This window comes from Solanum pennellii, chromosome 9 (genome assembly GCF_001406875.1).
Source record: "Solanum pennellii chromosome 9, SPENNV200".
Classification (NCBI taxonomy): domain Eukaryota; kingdom Viridiplantae; phylum Streptophyta; class Magnoliopsida; order Solanales; family Solanaceae; genus Solanum; species Solanum pennellii.
Window position 1 is genome coordinate 73,842,244 of NC_028645.1, and position 21,857 is coordinate 73,864,100.

The 21,857-nt window shown below is 35.5% G+C and overlaps 1 protein-coding gene across 2 annotated transcripts; it reads right to left on the bottom strand.

Moving 5' to 3' along the window:
• Positions 1–12,696: 12,696 nt before the first annotated feature.
• On the bottom strand, positions 12,697–17,782 carry LOC107029327 (transcription factor bHLH69-like). Of its 2 annotated transcripts, none has more exons than XM_015230719.2 (8): positions 17,665–17,782; positions 16,646–16,963; positions 16,416–16,493; positions 16,192–16,311; positions 14,828–14,893; positions 14,492–14,557; positions 13,218–13,277; positions 12,697–13,103 (listed from the first exon to the last, which is right to left on the bottom strand). In XM_015230719.2, the coding sequence occupies exons 2-8, from the start codon at positions 16,937–16,939 to the stop codon at positions 12,939–12,941; spliced, it is 849 nt and encodes a 282-aa protein (XP_015086205.1). In that variant the 5' UTR covers positions 16,940–16,963; positions 17,665–17,782; the 3' UTR covers positions 12,697–12,938. The 2 variants fall into 2 exon arrangements, with proteins under 2 accessions (XP_015086205.1, XP_027767710.1); XM_027911909.1 differs by having other exon boundaries at positions 12,697–13,121.
• Positions 17,783–21,857: the final 4,075 nt, after the last annotated feature.

A 21,857-nucleotide genomic window follows, 5' to 3' on the forward strand; every position in this document is an offset into this window, starting at 1 on the left:
CAACGTCAACGTCAATATACAAGAGTATAAATCTCATATTGCTAGAGGGACTTAAGATTTATTATATAATTACTATTTCATTAATAGTTAATTAGATTTTGATTAAGAGTAGAGGTAAAATAGTAATTTAACAATCACCTAATGATTTTGTTTGTACGGGGATTTGCTACTTTAGTCACTCAGTTCAAGTTGTCCTCCTTAGGTTACATCATAGTAACTTTGATTTGGAGTAGAATGAAGAAATCATGACATCAATGGTAATACAAGAAAATGTCTCTAAATAAGTTGTTTTATCTTCACTATGTGACAAGATAGGAAACTGGCTGGTTCTTTCGTTGTTCGTTAATTATCCGTCACGCGTTGGGGGAGATGCACGGAGGGGGTCAAAGCTGCCCAACCATGCCACTTCCCCAATGGTTAAATGTCACCATCCAACCGTTGGGCGTCTATTCTAATACCAAGGTAGGAGAACTTTTACCGCGCAATTAAAAACGGGTAAAGAGGAATTTAGTAAAACGTAAGAAATCTCTTTAATAATTTGAAATAATCATGAATACTCAAGTTTAGGAAGCATCATTTTACAATTAACCAAAAAAACCTTCTCAAGGAACTAGTTTAAACAAATATAGAGATACTAAGAGAGCATAATATACGAAATAGGACACAACTCACACCAAGAGGAAGGAAATAGAATTTATCGGTGATCATCATCCTTAACTATGAAACATCATTAATCCTACAAACAGACTATGTCAAGTGGTATAAAAGAGTAGTATCGGTAGAAACAATATGTACGCATCATCAGTCGACCCAAATCGACTACCTAATATAAAGTAGAAATTCAAAAAAAAAACATGCAATACGAAAATTACCCCACCAAGTCCTTGCCTAATGCACATAACTAGTACACTTTGATCTCAACTTCCTACCTCATTCTGCTACCAACGATATGTTACGTTGTGGAGCCTGATTAATATTTGTTGTACAGTCATATATTAATGTACAATCCAAATTTTAGGTTGTACTGTTCATTCTCCATTTATTCTCTGTAATTGTTCATACTCTGAATTATTAATATATACCCCACCGCCGTGGAAGTTTACCCACGGGGTGTTACCACGAACTATTGGTTTCTCTTTTTCTCTCTCTAGATCTCTCATCTCTCTCTCAAAAGTTTTTGTGTTCTTCATTAATCAAGTGTGTGTGTGTGTGGATTCGATCCTAACAACTGGTATCAGAGCTAAGGAGATTCAACACGATCACTGAAGATGGACAGTTCAAAGCTTGGAATCGAGAAGTTTAATGGATCCGATTTCAGTTTCTGAAAGATACAGATCGAAGATTATCTGTACCAAAAAGATCTTCACGAACCGTTGGCCGAGGTGAAGCCGGAATCCATGACAGAGGAGCAGTGAAAGCTCAAGGATCACCGGGCTCTAGGGTTGATCCGGTTGACTTTATCAAGAAACGTGGCATTCAACATCGTGAAGGAGAAGACTACGTCCGATCTATTGAAGGCACTGTCAAACATGTATGAAAAACCATCGGCGATGAACAAGGTATATTTGATGCGTGGATTGTTCAATTTACAGATGTCTGAGAATGGATCTGTTGCTGATCATATAAATGAGTTCAATATGATTGTGAGTCAACTCAGTTCTGTGGATATTAATTTCGAAGATGAAATTAAGGCGTTGATTTTGATGTCATCTCTGCCCGAGTCTTGGGATACTGTTGTTGCTGCGATTAATAGTTCCCGTGGATCTGAGAAACTGAAGTTTGATGAAATCCGTGATGTTGTTCTTAGCGAAAGTATTCACAAACGAGAAGTGAGAGATTCATCGGGCAGTGCTCTCAGTGTTGACCAAAGGGGGAGATGTAAGACGAAAGGCCAATATCCATGGTCGATCAAAATCTAAGAATCGAGGAAAATCTCCGAACAGATCAAATGTAACTTGTTGGAACTGTGGAGAAAAAGGGCACTTTCGGACGAGCTTACAAAGCCAAAAAAGAAACAGAATCAGAAATCTGGAGATGACAGTGATTCTATAAATTTAGCAGAGGACATTGGGGATGCTCTAATCCTTAGTGTGGACAACCCGATTGAATCATGGATTTTGGATTCTGGTGCATCTTTCCATTCGTCTCCAAGCAAGGAGTTGTTCCAAAATTTCAAATCTGGAAATTTTGGAAAGGTGTATCTTGCTGACAATAAAGCCCTAGAGATTGAAGGAAAGAGGGATGTTTGCATAAAGACCCCCTCGGGAAACCAGTGGACATTGGAGGATGTCAGATATATTCCTGGGCTCAAGAAAAATCTGATCTCTGTTGGTCAGTTGGATAGCACGGGATATGCAGCAGAGTTTGGGAAAGGTTCGTGGAAGATTGTGAAAGGTGCTATAGTACTAGCTCGTGGCACCAAATCTGGAACCTTGTACACCACTGCAGGGTGTATTAACATGGCCGCTGTTGCTGAAGGTGCTTCCGGTTCATGTCTGTGGCACAACAGACTTGGACACATGAGTGCTAAAGAAATGAAGATGCTAGTTGCAAAAGGAGCATTAGAGGGCCTGAAGTGTGTTGACATGGGTCTTTATGAGAGCTGTGTTATGGCAAACAGAAAAGAGTAAGCTTCACAAAGACTCCTAGAGAGCCAAAGAAAGTGTGGTTGGAAATGGTCCATACATATGTTTGGGGACCATCTTCAGTATCATCACTTGGAGGATCCAGATTCTATGTTACCTTCATTGGTGATTCCAGCAGGAAGGTATGGGTTTACTTCTTGAAGCATAAGTCAGATGTGTTTGCAACTTTCAAGAAGTGGAAAGCTGAAGTTGAGAATCAGACCGGTTTGAAAATCAAATGCCTAAGGTCTGATAATGGAGGAGAGTATGACAAATCAGAGTTTAAGGCATTTGTGCAGCTGAGGGAATAAGATTGATGAGAACAGTTCCTGGTAAGGCAAGACAGAATGGAATTGCTGAGAGGATGAACAGAACATTGAATGAGCGTGCAAGGAGTATGAGGATACACTGTGGGCTGCCCAAAACATTTTGGGCGGATGCTATGAGCACAGATGCATACTTGATCAACAGGGGACCATCAGTTTCTTTAGGGTTCAAGATTCCAGAGGAGGTGTGGACAGGAAAAGAACTCAAGTACTCACACTTGAGGACTTTTGGTTGCACTGCTTATGTTCATGTTGATCCAGAAAAAAGAGACAAGCTTGATACCAAGGCTGTGAAGTGTTACTTCATACGCTATGGCTCTGATTTGTTTGGTTACAGGTTTTGGGATGACAAGAACAGAAATATCCTGAGACATTGTGACGTGACATTTGATGAGTCTGTCCTGTACAAGGACAGAGAGCAGAAGGTTCTAGAGATTACAAAGTAAGTGGGAGTTGAGGTTGAGTTGGAGAAGAGTAACCCCAGAGATGTTGAAGCAGATACTCAACCAACACCTACTGAAGAATCTGGAGTGGAGCAAGTTACACCTGAGCAGGTGTTAAGGAGATCATCCAGAACCATCAGGGCACCAGATAGGTATTCACCTTCATTACACTATCTATTGCTGATTAATGAGGGGGAACTAGAGTCTTTTGATGAGGCCCTACAGGTGGAGGATTCGATCAAGTGGGAGCAAGCCATGGATGATGAGATGAGGTCACTTGAGAAGAACGACAGATGGGTGTTGACTGAGTTATCTGCAGGGAAGAGAGCTTTGCTGAACAAGTGGGTGTTCAGAATCAAGACTGAACCAGATGGCAAAAGAAGGTCCAAAGCTCGTCTAGTGGTTAAAGGATATCCACAAAGGAAAGGTATTGATTATGCTGAAATATTTTCTCCTGTTTTGAAGTTAACCTCTATTCGAATTCTGTTGAGTATTGTTGCATCGGAGAATTTGCATCTAGAGCAAATGGATGTAAAAACAGCGTTTTTACATGGAGATCTGGACAAAGAGATCTATATGCAGCAACCGGAAGGATTTGTGGTTCCAGGCAAGGAACACATGGTGTGCAAGCTCACCAGGAGCTTGTATGGATTAAAGCAAGCACCAAGGCAGTGGTACTAGAAGTTTGACTCCTTCATGACCAAGAGTGGATTCTTCAAAGATGAAAAGGATCTGTGTTGGTACTTCAAGAAATACACTGATTCATATGTCTTTCTACTCTTGTATGTGGATGATATGTTGATTGCAGGATCTAGTATGAGGGAGATTAACAATCTGAAGACAAGGTTGTCTGCAGCGTTTGAGATGACAGATTTGGGTCCAGCGAAGCAGATTTTGGGGATGAGGATTTCTCGGGATATATCTGCTGGCACTTTAAATCTATCTCAGGAGTTATACATTGAGAAGGTGTTGAGCAGATTCAGGGTTAATGATGCTAAACCCAGGACTACTCCATTGGCAAATCACTTTAAATTGTCAAAGGAGCAGTCACCCAAGACAGCCGAGGAGCGTGAACATATGGCACTTGTTCCATATGCTTTAGCAGTTGGGAGTTTGATGTATGCTATGGTCTGCACTAGACCTGATATAGCACATGCAGTGGGAGTTGTTAGCAGGTACATGGCGAACCCGGGGAAAGAGCATTGGGAAGCTGTGAAGTGGCTTCTGAGATATCTGAGAGGTACATCCTGTACTTCACTTTGTTTTGGCAAAGTCAAGGTGACTCTACAGGGTTTTGTGGATGCCAATCTTGGTGGGGATGTGGACACGAGCAAGAGTACATCCGGGTACATTTACACCATAGGTGGAACAGCAATGAATTGGATGTCCAGACTTCAAAAGTGTGTTTCTCTTTCATCTACTGAAGCTGAGTATGTGGTAATAGTTGAAGCTGGGAAAGAGATGATATGGCTGGCTATTATATCTGGAGGAATTGGGCAAGAAGCAGAGCGAGAAGATTCTTTACTCAGATAGCCAAAGTGCCATACAGTTGGTGAAAATCCAGTCTATCATTCGAAGACAAAGCACATCAGAAGGCGGTACCATTTCACTCGCAGGGCAGTGGAGGATGGTGATATGTGCTTGGAGAAGATAGAGGGTGCAAAGAACCCGGCAGACATGTTGACGAAATGTGTTGATGTTGGGAAACTGGGGTTATGCAAAACCTCAGTTGGTTTTCTGTAGTTGTTACTACAGATGTTGCGGTGCAGTAAAGATGTTGATGATGAAGAGATTTTTTTTGAGAATGCATTTTTTGGATGACTGAATCAGTCTCCAAGTGGGAGAATTGTTAGGTTGTGGAGCCTGATTAATATTTGATGTACAGTCATATATTAATGTTCACGAGCCCAAATTTTAGGCTGTACTGTTCATTCTCCATTTATTCTTAGTAACTGTTTATACTCTGAATTATTAATATATACCCCACCGCCGTGGAAGTTTAGCCACGGGGTGTTACCACGAACTATTGGTTTCTCTCTTTCTCTCTCTAGATCTCTCATCTCTCTCTCGAAAGTTCTTGTGTTCTTCATTCATCAAGCGTGTGTGTAGATTCGATCCTAACACGATACCTATTAAACATTCAAGCATTTTGGTTCTTACCCACATGCATTGCACGAATTACATAATTTGGAAAAGAAACGACAAACACCTACCTGAAGAATTCCTTCCCGAGTATTACTTAGCACAATATCATCCCACGATTAATAACACCCAATCAAACCTTACCAGACAATCATCATTGTCCTAACCATAGTTAATCATATATTCAACCATCCAGACTCTTTGGCTGAAGTCCTAGGCATGGTCTACAAGAATATTTTGAAATAGCAGACATGTAAACTATGCACTCAATAAAACCTATCTATGTGGACGTCCAACACTTGATAAAGAATGTTGAATATCACTTTTTGGATCTATGAGGGCGAATTCAGAAGAACATAAAAAGAGAATGAAATTGGCATGAACCTAGTCTTATTTTTGTGTTTTGTTCTTTTCTTGTGTTATACTTTTTCAAACATAACCACTGCTGAATGAAATTGGCATGGATGCAACTATTATCTCGTCGATTGTTAACATTTTTCTATCTTCTCATCGAGAACCAGTGTGTTCCTTTTTGGATACCAAGGAACTAACAATTGTCTCTTCAACGTCAGTGTTAGATGAAGGAGGAGAAGGACGAGTTGATGATTCCACAAGATATTGCTCACAAACTGCAAAGTTATTAATGACCACATTACTACAACTTGAAACGGAAAAAAAATGGAGTCATCAATTCCACTTTTTAAGAAAATGGAAAAAGTATAATTTCAGTTTCTGTGTTTTAACTTATATTAGTGTGATCATTTATAGCTTTATAGTTGGTGTTCAAGATCAATTTGTCCTTGTCTTCCTCTACCTAATGCTAATACTGACGTTCTTTTTAGTCCCTTGATACCAAAAAAACCGCACAGTGATTCTTAATCAAAATCTGACATGAGTCATAGGCATCACAAATAGTCCCTTACTTTCCAGTAATTGGGTTGCCATTGAAGGATTCACTACCACCAACTTACTCATTGTGTCTTCAAGAGGTTTTTCAATATGTATTGCTTCTAGTTTCTGGACAAGCATATACATTAGCCATTCTCTTTCGAGTTTCTGGACAAACGTATATATTACTTCTTGGGGGAAGAATTAAGCATAGCACCGTCAGACTCTAGAGGACAATCTTTTGTAGTGTCTCATCGTCAACCCTTGTGTTTCTTCTTAATTTGTGTCTACATCGTCAAAAACAATTGTTGCTTTTCTAATGAAATTAGCATCAATGTTGTTATTAGCTCATTGATTATTACTTAGACCAATAGTCCTCTTTGTTTTCATGTCACATATCAAACGAGAACAGTGTGTGATTTTTCTTTGTACCAACAATTGTCTCTTGAACGTCAGTATTAGGAGGAGGAGGACGATGAATTGATGATGCCACACAATCTTGAATATCAACTATAGATGTCTAAATGACTAAGTTATTAAAAGTTGAAACAGGAAATGAAATGGAGTAATCAATTTTCCATTAGTAAATTAACAAAATAAATGAACTTAAATTTTATTCTCCATTTCAAGTACCTATTGTTTTGACTATATCCTACAATAATGCTACCAAAATAATTAATATTTAAGAAACAAAAGAACTATCTAGATAGCTTCTTCCAAAAAAGCACATGTATTGTTCAATAATATTGTAGATCACAATAGAGGTTCGTGTTATGAAGCCAAATCTATCATTCCTTTTTTTCGGAGACAATTCTATTGATTTGGCTTATTATAACACTGGTCTCTGTTGTGTTTACAATACTATTGGACAATACATATGATTTTCTGGAAAAGACTATCTATATAGTTCTTTCTATTTATAAAAAGTAAATGTTTTTGTAGCGTTATTCTAGGATATAGTCAATCTAATATGTGTTTTTAATGAAGAATAGAATGTTAAGTTCATTTTGCTTATATACTAATGGAAAAATTGGTAACTCCATCTTTACGGTCTTAAATAGTAATAATTTGCTCATTTACACCTTTGCAGTTGTTGTACAAGATCATGTGACATCATCTATTTGTCGTACTCTTCCTAATACTGACGTTCAACAGAGAATCGTTAGTCTAAAAGTTGCATACTAGTTTTCAATCAGAATGTAACATGGGAACAAAGAAAAATGTTGATCTACTGCAAAGCTAATAGCAGCATTGATATCATTTATTCAACAAGCAGTGGTTTGTTTTTGAAGTAGATACAAATGAAGAAAACACAAAGTTAATGAATATGAATGAAAGTCTCAAGCCAACTTTTCTTGTCATACATGCAAAATACGGAGACATTACTAAAGATTGTCCTTTGAAGTTTGACGGTGCGATGCTTAAATTCTACCCTAGAAGTAATATGTATGCTTGTCCAAGAACTCCAAAGAAATCATTTGTAATTCAAATGGTTAAACTAGATCACAATGGATGAGATAATGTCAAGGAGTACGATGTGTTAAAGAGATAGAGATTCAAGTAATTCAACCGTGCTTCTTAAAGAAAATTTGAATATCCTTTATGTTTAATGATTAAAAATAGATAAAGCAGATCTTGAGCACCGATTTGAGTTGCCATTGAAGGATTCATTACCATCATGTCTTTCAGAGGTTCAATATGTTTTTCATCAAGAGTGTAATTGTCACGGTCCAACTTATCGAGCCGTGTGGTACCTATACTAAATTCTAAATAGGAGAACCCTTACGCCAAAATATAAGACATTAAAATAGCAATTGAACAATTATAAGCTAATCACCATATTTAAATAAAGGAAAAGTTCTTAAATTAATAATAACAAAGCTCTTATAAAGAAAAATTCAGAACCTTTTCCCAAAGAACCACTAGTCTAAACGGGTACAAGACCTTCTTAAGAGTAATTTTTTTTTAAAAAAATAGGGCATAACTCCTACCATTATGAAAGAAGAGTAGAAGTTATGGAGATCGTCATCATCTTAACCTACGAAACATTAATGAACCTTGTAACCATACTATGTCAAGTTATATAGCAAGAGTAGTATCTTTACAAACAACATGTAATAATAGGAATCATCAGCGGACCCAAATTCACCACATAATATCACGTAATTAATCAAAAGAAATATGCAACTTGATATTAAACTTAAGATCTCGTCCCTTCAATCACCACCCTTACTACCACATACTAATATCTTGAAATGCATGCCCCCTATCTCAAGTCACCCACCCTTCCGCTCCCAACGTCACCATCTAGGTCATTCTACCCTCATGACAGATCATGATCTAACCCTTTCTATCACACAGAGAATTCCCTAAAATAGGCTATTACCATTCTATTAATCAGTCTACTACTCTCCGGTAAATTCTCACGTTAACACCTTGCCTCAAAAACACTCGAGTTATACAAATATGAACAAGTACCCACAATTTAGCAAAAGAGATATATACAATTATAATCACAATTATAAAGTTCTCGAACTTCCAATCTTCATGAAACTTAACATTCACATGGAACATTTTTCAACGGATCACGACATTACAACCAGTCGTACCTATTTATCACACCATTTTAATAACCTGGACCATCGAGGATCCTTAATCATCATCTACAACGTTTAACATGCAATATCGATCTACACAAAAAGCATCCCAACATTTAAACACAAATTTCAACGACTCATAGACCAATATGTGATATTATAATACAATAAATAAATGTGGTCCACTCACAGAACCAACATTTAACAACTACATTACAAGAAGTAAACTCGATTATCTAATGGAACCTACACGCAAATTGGTACTCGAGCAAATCGAGTGATATCCTATACCAGGTGTGGTACCCGTGTCATTTGTTAGTACAAACTAGGTGTGGTACCTAAGTTAACCATTAGTAGTAATCCATACTGATGTGGTACCCGAGCCAATCAACAATTACAACCAACATGCACAATCATATCACAATAAACAATCGTACTTGAAGACACAAGTAAATTAAATAGGTTCATCACATGAGATTTATCAACATAATGTTATTTCATATTCATCTGTTGTGTCCTCCCCACATCCATTGCAAAAGTAAAACTATAAAGCAGTTAACATGCACACATCACATAACTTGAAAAATAAACAATCATCACTTACTTGAAGGATTTTTTCCCGAATATTTTCTAACCATAATCTGATTACCATTATTACCTTCCCAGGATAACACTCAGCAAACATCAAAATGTCAACAATGTCTAATCAAGTCCCCAGTCAGTCTCAACCACAACTAACACACATTTAACCATCCAGACTCCATGCCTGAAGGCCTATGCATGAAATCTCCCAACAATCTACTAGATATTATATAAGTAAAGACACATCTAACTACTAAATTAAGAAGATTTAGCCTACCAAGATGCCAAGGAAGAACTCACCATACGAACTTTTGGATCCATGGGGACGAATCCTAACAAACATAGACCGAGAATCCATGGGTTTTGACTTTCTTTGAGCTGAAGTCCCTACCTTCCATTGTCTCCGAGCTTAGAGTGTCTTAGGAGAATTTTTGGAGCAACCCTCGTCTGTTTTTCAATGAAAAGTGGAAGGAATAAAAATATCATTTTATCTAGGGTTTGATTCCGTCAGCCCCGCTATAGAGACCATGTAGGTGTTATAGCAGCGGTCCCATAGTGGGAGCATCCTACTATGGCGAGTTGATGTCAGCCCTAATCAATTAAATTTTAACAAAATCGCCGCGTACCTCAATTTTAAGAATTGGCAATGTTTTTCCCAAAGTTTTAAGGGTTCCGCACAAGGCGTCTTTTGAATAGCGACTATTCAGGTTGTTACCGTAATGGCCACACCCCTGCAAATCAATCACAACTTATTACATTCTCCAATCATTAATTTTTGTATAAATTAGTAATGTAATTGTTATATTGGATTACGAATGGTGGTACCTCATGAAATACAATTAAGATAGAAGTAGGTTCACTACCCAATCTTAACCTGGATTAAGTTCCCATGAGTCTTCATCACGATTTGTGACTAGTAAGGCAAAAAACATCATAAAACATGATGCAAAGACGACCATAATAATGATAAGTACATATCGTGGAAAGCACAAGAATTTCTAAAACGTAGGATCTTAAAAGGAATGGTAATAAAAGAAAATGTCTCCCATTAAGTTGTTTTAACTTCACTATGTGACAAGATGGGAAACTGGAGCATCTTATTTAGTATTTCCCAGCGCTTTCTGCGCTCCAGGGTTTGTTAATCACCCATCACGCATGTGAGAACGAGCTAGGGATAGGAGGGGAGATGTACAAAGGGGGGCCGAAGTACCCCAACCATGCCACTTCCCTAGTGGTTCAACAAGTTTATAGGTCATCGTTCTGCTTTGCATGTTTCAACAGTGATCCTAATAAACATGCCTATACCATTCATTATAGAGAACTTCTATATACCTTGTTTGTCTTATATTGTATAAACTAATCTCAATATCTGCTAAGCTCTAAAGTCTAGCAAAAATAAGATCGAAATTGGGGGTCGATTCATTCCATGGGTGCCTAGATATGAGATGCAACCTTCAGGAGAGCAACAAAGAATTGACAAAGAGTGGGGTATGTCAGTGAGAAAAGTGACACTTAATATGGCCTAAATAAGGATCTCTTTCCTTGACCCTCAATAATGAACAAGTTTAATCCCTGAATTACAAATGCTATCATTCAAGCAAGAAAAATTGACTTCAAACTTTTATTAATATATTTGCCAATATTGTGTTTTCTTCTTCATCGTATCTATTTCTTCAAAAACAATTGTTGTTTGTTGAATGGAATTAGCAACAATGATGTTATTAGCTCGATGATTATTACTTAGTTCAACATTTTTCTTTGTTTTCATGTTACATTCTTATTGTGAGCCGGTGTGTAGTTTTTTTGGTACCAAAGGACTAACAATTGTCTCTTGAACGTCAGTAATAGGAGGACGACAACGATGAAGCCACATAATCTTGAACACTAACTACAAAGGTGTAAATGACCAAATTATTACAGGTTAAAACAGAAAAATAAATGGAGTAATCAATTCTCCATTAGTAAATCAACAAAATAAATGAACTTAACTTCAGCAAATGAACTTAATATTCTATTCTCTATTTCAAGCACACATTAGATTGACTATATCCTATAGTAACACAACCAAATAATTACTTTTCAAGAAAAAAGGGACTACTTAGGTAGTTTCTTCCAAAAAAATCATATGTATTGTCTTATAATATTGTAAACCACAATGAAAGTTAGTATTATGAAACCAAATCTATAGGAATGTCGCAAAAATTATCCCTCTACAATTTCTGGAATAAGCTACCTTTACAATTTCTTCTTTTCCGAGACATTCCTATAGATTTAGCTTCATAATACTAGCCTCCGTTGTGGCCTTAAATTTTATTGGACAAAACATATAATTTTCTGGAAGAGGCTCATATATAGTTCCTTCTTTTCTTAAAAAGTAATTGTTTTGGTAGCGTTGTTCCAGGATATAGTCTATCTAATATGTGCTTGAAATGATGAATATAATGTTGAGTTCATTTGCTAAAGTTCATTCATCTTATTTATTTACTAATGGAAACTTGGTAACTCCGTTTTTTCTATTTTAACTTGTAATAATTTGCTCATTTATACCTCCTGTTGTTGTTCAAGATCGGGTGGCATCATCGATTCGTCATCCTCCTCCTAATACTGATGTTGAAAAGACAATTCTTAGTCCCTAGGTACCAAAAAAATTGTGCACTACTTCTCAATCAGAATGTAACATGAGAACAAAGAAAAAATATCAATCTACAACAAGCTAATAGCAAAATTGATATCAATTTCGTCCAACAAGCAGCGATTTATTTTTGAAGTAGACACAAATATAGAAGAAAACACAAAGTTGGCATAAATATTAATGAAGATGAGCCAACTTTTCTTGTCATCCATGCAAACTATGGAGACATTACTAAAGATAGTCCTATGAAATTTCAGCCATACTATGCTAAATTCTACCCTAGAAGTAATATGTAAGCTTGTCAAATAGAGACATAACAAAAGATTGTCCTCTGTTGTCTAGCGCTACTATGCTTAATTCTGCCGAAGAAGTAACATCTACGCTTGTCCAAGAGCTCGAAAGATAATTCAAAGGGTTAAACTTGTTCACTTTTGATGAGAGGTTTATGTGATTCAATTATGCTTTTGTAAGAAAATGTAAATATCTTTGATAACAAAAAATAGATAAAGCAGATAATGAGCACCTATTTGATAGTGTAAGTTGAAGCTAGAGTTGAGACACATAGCAGAATAATACAAAGATAAATCTTCTTAACTTTGCTTACACAAAATTATACTATATTTTTCTTGCCTAATTAACACTTCCGAAATTCTTTGCACTAAGTTTGCATGGGAAGTTATATGTAGACCTGTTTTTTTCAGTTTCTACTCATGATGATGCAGTCCTTCTGCCAGAGCCATAGGCATCACAAATAGGCCCTTACTCTCCAGCAATTGGGTTGCCAATGAAGGATTCACTTCCAGCAACTTTCCCATTGTGTCTTCCAGAGGTTCATTCTGTTGTTCATCAAGAATGTAATGGCCACATCCCTGCAAATCAGTGAGAACCTATTACATTCTCCGATAATTAGCTTTTGTACAAAAAAAGACTCCACAAGTTTGACTAGTAATGAAATTATTATACTGCATCAGGAATGGTGGTACCTCAAGAAATACAAACGGGATAGAAGTAGGTTCACCACCCAATCTGCTCCTACTGAGATCCTACATAACCAGGATTAAGTTCAGATAAGTCTTCAGCAGGATGACAAAATATTGTAAAACTTGATGCAAAGACGACTATAATAAGGAAATACGAAACTACACACTCTATATAGGCTTACACATTTATGAGCGACAACTATAGCATCCAGTGAAAATCAATGTTTGCTTAAGAAAAAAAGCACTTTAGGAGCCTAATATGTTCAAAGCTAAATGAGAAGGATGATGATAGTGGAGTTTTTCTGTAGAATGCTCAGGGATCATCTCGCATGAGATGAGGTTATCCACATTTTTTCTGAAAAAATAATTAGAATATGCACAACAGTTCTGAAAGGAAAGTTATGGCCCTAGCACTATGTCTTTGGTTATCCACATTTTTCTGAAAGATAATTAGAATATGCACAACAGTTCTCGAAGGACAGTTATGGGCTAACACTAGGTCTTCGGTTCCATATTTACTGAACAGGCACAGGTTTCTTTTAGGAATACAAATTGCCCACTTAGCTTTACACCACCTAGGTTAATGGTTACTACAGACAAGGAAATCCAACTTATTTTCTGAAGTGCCTCTTTCAAATGAATGGATAAATGAGCTACATTGACAATGCAACCAGTTTATCAGGTTAACTGGTTGTTGCCTCCTTTCTTAAGCTTAAGTTTGTCATTTCAAACAAACAGAGGTTACCTTGAAGACATCACCCATCACACGATAGAGTTCAGTAACAGTGGTCTTACTAAATTTTTCTTTCAAAAAGAAATTGAGAGATGCTTAGGCTTCAAATTCTTATACAAAAAACTTTTCAAGTAATATATAGAAGAGAGGCATAAAAATTACATGGTATGGCTATTTGGCTCTTAATTTGCAATTTTGAGTATCAAACACAAGACAAAATTATTGTTGCATTAATAAAGCTAAATAGTCCTTTTCTAAACTGCTCTGGTCTTGAGCCGACGGTCTATCAAAAACAGCCTCTCTATCTCATCTCTGAGGTAAAGGTAAGGTCTGCCTACACTCTACCTACCCAGTCTCTACTCCGTGTGACTACACAGGGTATTGTTGTTGTTGTCATTAATAAGGCTAAGGAGCGGGAGCATACTTAAAACCGCTCAGTCATTTACATTATTGAACATTTAAAGAACAGAAAAGTTTTGTATCCACAGTATATGCAGGTAAGCGTGTTTTATGCCAAGGACATTATACAAGAACATTAATGTACCTTCATCTGGAACTGCAGATATTTGATATGATCAATAATTTCATCCATTTGAGATGCTTTTCCACCCTGCAAACCACAATAAAACTACTATTTCACCCATTTTTTAGGAAGCAGAAAACTGTATAATGAATGGATATTGGATGATACCAGTAACTAATTCTGTTTCTCCTACCCCCTTTAGTTTTATTACTGAGACATCCTCGAGGGCCACCCCCTCTTCCCTCCTACTTTTTGAATTCAACCTTCACATACATAACTTTTACAAACATCTGCATATCCTGTATTTTCAATAGCTATGTGATATACACAATGCCAAATGCCAATAGGATGTGTCACCTGTTTAGAGCACGGAAACAGTTCTCCCAATGCATCTATTCTTTCAGCAATTTTCATCCTGCGATGCTGAATCCAAAACCAGCTATAGTTAGGCATGTGATGACTGTGACGACTGAAGTTTGAGCTTCCAAATATGACAATTTCATGAACACATAGAGCAGAAAATTATCTTGCAGGCAAGATTTTGAAGAATTATCAATCTTACTAGTTAGGGGGTAGTCGTATTACTTTCTGACCCCTCCCCTTCCCTCCCCAGCTGGGCCAACTCTTCTCCCTCCCACACCCTCCTCTCCCCTGTCCTAACCCATCACCCTCATCACTGTGCTCCCCTCCTTTCTAATCCCCAACCCAATTTTAGCCCTTCCTCTTTTACAAATCCCATCCTGCAGTTCCCTCTCTTTCCTAGACTCGCCATACCTCCCTATCCCAATTTCATCACCCTCTACCCCAACCCCCTGTCACTCCCTTTATTCTACCCTCCTTTCCTGAATAACCAATTATACCCAACACACACACAATCCCTATATTAACCTCCTATCCACTTACTAGCATGGTCATCTCCATCAACCCACCTAAGCATTGTTTCTTTCTTCTCAGTTACCTGTCGGAATAATTTTAGGTTTACACACTCACAACAGTTAACTCCATATGAACATGAATACATTCATACATATGCATATTGTGTTAAACATAATAACTCTATACTGATACACAAATGTAGCATAGAGGATGTTAGCTGTGAAATCAACAATGTTGGCTTAAGGAAGATCATAAGCAAAGAGAGAGTATCTAAACTTCCAAGTAAAGACTCCGAAGTACATAATGGGATACAAGACTAATATTTTGACAAATAAATACCAAATAAATAGAAGGGCTAAAGCTCAACATTGAGTTACCCCGCTATACAAAGTAGTAAATGCTAATTACATTTACAATACATGATGAAATATATCTAGGTTTTACTATTAGAAAAATCCTAATAAAATTTGCACCAACTATTACAAAAGAGAACGCATCTTGTTAAAAAATTCTCAAAAATCTCATAATCATGATTATGTACAAATAACAATGATTTAAATGGTTGTCTACCCTTAATTAAAGAGAAAAGAACAAGTAATAATTGTACTAAACATCAAATTATGAATGATAGGGCAGTCCATACATACAAGCTTCAAAAAGATAGTCAATCCCCTAATGTTTGCATACAGCAAGGGGGGGCATGGTCCCTGTCAGTGCCACTCCTCCAACCCCAACCCCAACCCCTCAACCCACCCTGCGATACTGCTCATGCATAAACAGATTTGTAGTGGAAAGAGTTGCCATTGGATACTACTTAAATGCATATATGAAGGGTTTAGTCTTACCCGATCAGATAATGCAGCTCTTGCTTTTCTAGAGCTTTTGGAAGAATACCATGACCCAGCAGCTGATGCTTCAGAGCAAGGCCCAGAAGCATGCCTGACATTTCCTCTTAGCTCCAATGTCTGCCGTCAATATATGCAAGGTTTTTGGTCATGAAATAGTCACAACTCCTTTTTTTGTTTTTCTAACTTTGAAGTTCAGACATTGAAAATAATCTCCACATTACCAAGGCACCTCGTTGATGTTCTGAGCCATTTAAACAGTTGGGTGGCACACCTTCATAATAAGGCCTCGGATATCTTATCTGCTAAAAAAGAAGTTAGACTTCCAACTCTTCATTAGAGATGAATTTAAACAATTACCACAGTGAAGCAAGAAATTTTTGGCTTGACCACATATCTGGTAACCCACTTGACTGTCATTTTTATTGGCTAAGCTTGTATATAAAAGGTATACCTCCTGAGAAATCATGTCAGCAGAGCCCTCGAGTAGGCTGAAACCAGAAGCTTCTACCGAAGCATCTACCTCAGAGACCACATTCTCTGCAAGATATTCTACATAATTATGTGGTGTTTGCTGGTCATGGATCCACTGAGGTGAAGGCACAGGAACATAATGGATCCCATCAATTCCAACTTCAGTCATGTACTGCTTGTTAAATTCATGGCCCGCTAGATAATAAGAATCATTTGTACTTCCAAGAAATGCCCATTGTGTTCCTAGGGAATTAGGCTGATTCTGCTCTCCCATAATTCAAGAAAACACACTGCTAAGCTGAAAGCAAAGCCAAGATTGTTAAATTGGAAAAAGAAAACAGAATCTTCAAGTCAAATTTGCTTGTTAAAGAGGGCAATAAGATTTTAAATGATATGCAGAAGGTACTGCTACTTCAGCTAGACTAGCCGTTCAACTCCAAACAAAGAACCACATTTTTTATAAAAAAAAAACAACTCTATCAACAAGTATAAGGACTCTAAAGAATGAGCTTAAACTTTTGCATTTCCTTTTCCTTATCAAATTTAAGGAATGAACAACAGAACATGAAAGCTGCATATACAAATTTTCCTAGCCAGATTGTTAATTCACTTTTTTTTTTCCTTTTTTTTCGAATTGGCTAAAACCTTAACCTCCCCCTCCTCCCTCCCCAGGACCCAACAGTAGTTGTTGTTTTTTGCAACTTTCCCCTTAGCAACTAGACTCAACCCCGGAGTGGCGGATTCAAAATTTTAGCTTCAACATAAAAAGTACTGGGTTCCTGCAAACGGAATTAGTACCTAGCATAAACTAAGACATTACAATTCAAATGTTGATTTCTTAGTTCGAAATTCGCATGAAAGTTGCATATACAAAGTAAAGGTCCATAACGAATAGTTTTCACAGTTAAGTTCACTTACTTCTTTAAGAACGCTGACAATGAAAACACAAAACCAATCAAATTGCATAAACTAGAAAATCGAGTAAGAAAAAAATAGTACCTCAATTTTATGCAGAACGATGATGAATTAGAAAAGGCAAGTGAGAAATTCTAAATTAGGGTTCCATCTGCTGGTATCTAACATGCGCTCTGTGTAATACCAATTTCTTTTGCAGTTATACTCCTCAACTTGAGAAAAAAAGGACTAAAACAGTCCACTATTTATGGACTAAAGGCTCAAAATAATCCTAATACTTTTAAATGGAGCATATAGTCTACATTCTTTATAAAAATGTGCACTTTGAGTCTCAAACTTATCCATCGTAAAAATATAAGTGCACATGACACTTCATCTCTTTCTAAACACAAAATTTATCGTTTACTTTTCGATTTTTTTTAAAAAAAAATTATAATAGTAGTTGAGTGATTAATCTGATCAAGTGGAAAATCTGATGAATTAGATTATTTTTTGTTAAAGAATATATTGTTTGGTATGTGAATTGCAGCAATGAAGTATCTACCCTGAATCTATTTCAATTTCACTAATGTAATATGATTAAGTTGTGTATATCGAAAAAATATCCCATTAGGATCTATTTCAATTGATTATTTTTTGTCTCACTTCAAAGTATTACCTTCTAACCAACATTATGAATATGTCATGGTGTAGGTACAGGTGCGTTGTGAGGTTAAATTTTAGGCTATGTGCGACACAAATGGTGTAAGATTATGCAGGGCGGGCAAATGCAGGATAGGTTGAAATTTTTCTTGAGAAATTGATGTGGAGGTGTAAGAAATTCTTCATATTGAACTTCACTGAAAAAGTCAAAACTTGTTTTTTATTTTATTTTGTCCACGTTAGCATTCAATAATTAATTAAATAATGTAATTAACCACAAATGAATCGAAAGTAAATCTATGTTACGATGAGAGTTGAAGCAGAGACATTTTGTAAACAAAACATTCTAGCCATCATTAATAGTAAAAATATCAACATTTATTACGCTTGTTTTTCTCAAATATCGATATTGTTACACTATCCAATATTTTCAAATATATATATTTTTTAAAATAAGCGGAGAGAGTTTATCGAGGCGGGCTAAAAGTGTCAAATTATACTATGCATAACAGATTGAAATCTTTGTAGATTTATACGAATTTATCCTGCAAACGACACTATTTTCATCCCTACACAAGGTTCTTTGCAAGTTTTGACAAACTTAAGTAGGACATATTTTTGTAAGCTTGGATTCTTGCACTATTTAAAGGACCATAATGCATCTTTAGTTAAAATAATCACCAACAGATTAGAAAGGGACAAGTTGAAGAGAACTAATGGTTTTTGTTTTAAGATAGAGAGAGAAGTGATAAAAATTGATTTTAGGATAAGAAATAAGAAATAGAGTATATTGAAAAATCAGATATAGATTGGGTAAATTTCATAAATATATAGTGAAATTGTTTTATTTGTATCAATATAGCCAAGTATTTATTTAAATAAAAATTAAAGCCTAAATTAGATATACTATAAATGACTTAAAGCAACCAAATTCACAAATCGATTCCATCGATGATTATTCTTCAGTTTTGTAGTTATTTTTTCTTTAATTTCAACGTTGATACTACTTCAATTTTGCAATCAAATCATTGATTTCACCGATGATACTGTCAATAGCTCTATTTATTCATCAATTTATCTATTAATTCATCAATTTCTATGAATTGTTTCACCATTCAACAACGGTATACACTCAAAAAACTTAATATATCTTACATATACAAGAATTGTCGTTGACACTCTATGATAGACTCAAAAGTTCAATATAACTTAATTATACATGAAGTATATATTGACTATACATTTATGATACACTTAAAAGAATATAGTCTACATATATATAAAATATACACTGACTATACAATATGATATGCTCAAAATTGAATATAGTTTTGTTATTACAGAAACGTATCAAAATTGAATGTGAAGACAATGTCAATGGTGTTTGATCAAGAAGGAAGGTAAAACCTAAATTGTGATTTACCTTACTCTCTCTATTCCATATAAGTGAATTTGTGAGGTAACACACTTATTAAGAAAAAGATTCAAGGATACTTTAAACCATAATTTCTACTATTACCCGTTGTAAAATAATAAATAACTTTGTAAGTAGTGAAATTCACATTCTAGAAAATATAAAACTTCAATAAAGAAAAGAGTAATTAAGTATGAAAAAAATTCAAACAACCACCTTAAATTTAAAACAATTCAATTATTTTGAACAATAAAAAAAGACTCAAAACGTAAGTTAATATGAAATAAAGGGGGTATCTTCTTTTGAGAGAAAAAACCTTGTAATAGTTGATGAGTTTAATTATTGAAAATATCTAATTTACCTATTTCTGAGCTATTTCGGGTAATTTATATAAATTTAAGCTAAATACATAGTAAATAGAGTAAAATTTAAGGATCGACATTCTACATAATTATCTCTTATAGATTTCTTATGTGTGACTTAGGGGTTTGCAACAATCGAACAAAAAAATGTTATTGGTTTATTGTTTTTGAGTTATTGAATTAATGGGTCTATAATGGTTTTATCAAAATAAATATCAGGTTATCAGTTCGATTTTGATTTTTTAATATTGATTATTTGTCAAATCGATACTCATTAAGACTGTAGTAATTTATTATTATGTCACCTACATAAATATTAAATATTAATATCCTTACCTTATTGGTTACTAACCTTTTTGCCTTTTAGACTTCAAATCACATTATTGTCCTTATTCTTTTACTTGTGTTGAACTTGTATAATTCTTTTCATATTAATTATTACGACAGTAAAACCTCTTCAATTAATAGTAAGTAAATGTCACAATTCAAGGCTACACCCTAATCAAGACATGGTATTTGTAACCACGAGTGATCTCAGGCTAACCCTTGACTTAACATATCATGCATATCATTTGAAACTAAGGCGGAAGTCGAAACATATTCTTAACATAAGATTGGATAGTGCGGGTCAATTGATCCATGAGACGACATTTCTAATGTCTGAATAAAGCCTCTACTACTTAGAATAAAATATAAGTTTGTCGGCGCATTACCCACAACTACCTCTAAACCAAAAACAATATAACAAAAGTCTAGAATTCTAAATCCATGAAGTCCCCAAATGAGGAGGTTTCATCAAATACTAATTGAAAATGTTGCAACCTTACTACCACAAGTTTATGAACAGAGGCCAGAATCTACCTCATAAAAGGATGCAACGCAAAGAAAAGTTTGTGTTAGTACATGGAATGTACTAAGTGTATAAGGAACACTAACATAATCATATTATAAGACATATATATATATATAAGCGTTTATTCAAAACATATATGTGGGTCAGTCTAATAAGTAGCCTTATATGACCATATATATGTTACAATCTAAAGTACATCCTAGATGTGACATCTAGCATAGAATCTCAAGAAACAAGTCACTTGACATAAGCATAACGTAATTAAATACAATTGAAAAGATATAGTCAATATAAGTCTTTGATCATAGTAGTATGGCATAAACGATACCAACTAAGTACATAAGAGATACGTGGAATAATACTAAATATGACATAAGTCTTTCTAGTTAACATCGTAAGAGTGGTTGGAATGTAAATCATACACCATGTACAAGTCTAAAAAGAAAAGACAATAAAAGAACTAAAACATCAATGAGCTTGTCTTTGGAGCATGAAGATTCATCAATCTAATATATTAGCAAAGCAATCCAAGCTAATCATGAGCGTGAGAAGGAACGCCAGACCCTGTATTATGAGACAATATAGACATAAATATGCATTAATACGATGAATGTACTAAGTATGAGAAAATACATAAAAACGCAAAACATGATGAGCTTAAACATAATGTGCAAGACAAGTAACACGTAGTAAGAGCTCTTAAGCGAAATCATAATCATGTACAAGGTCAATGCACACTTAAAACCATTTGAGAAGCTTTCATAAAACCTTTGAAGAAAACTTAGTTCATTTTGTAATATATTTGTTGTTAACCGACAATAAGACCATGTGAGATATAATATGGAATTCGATATGATCCTCACATAGAAAATGATAATCTAATTGTCAAGGTAGAACTTTGTCGCATTAATTCATTGCTAAAGTGGATCCATTGGCTTAGGTCTTTTAAGACAATCCTACGGGGTATGTAGTTTGGAACAAGGAAATTATTATTAAAGACCAAACA

Bases quoted from the DNA above. Each gene is read 5' to 3' on its own strand.
- LOC107029327 (XM_027911909.1), bottom strand. From the start codon at position 16,939: ATGGGAGAGCAGAATCAGCCTAATTCCCTAGGAACACAATGGGCATTT. The intron at 16,494-16,645 runs GTATACCTTTTA...CTTTTTTAGCAG, and splicing joins CTGACATGATTTCTCAGGAG to ATAAGATATCCGAGGCCTTA. The intron at 13,278-14,491 runs GTACATTAATGT...CTGGTTATGTAG, and splicing joins ATCTGCAGTTCCAGATGAAG to GATCTCAGTAGGAGCAGATT.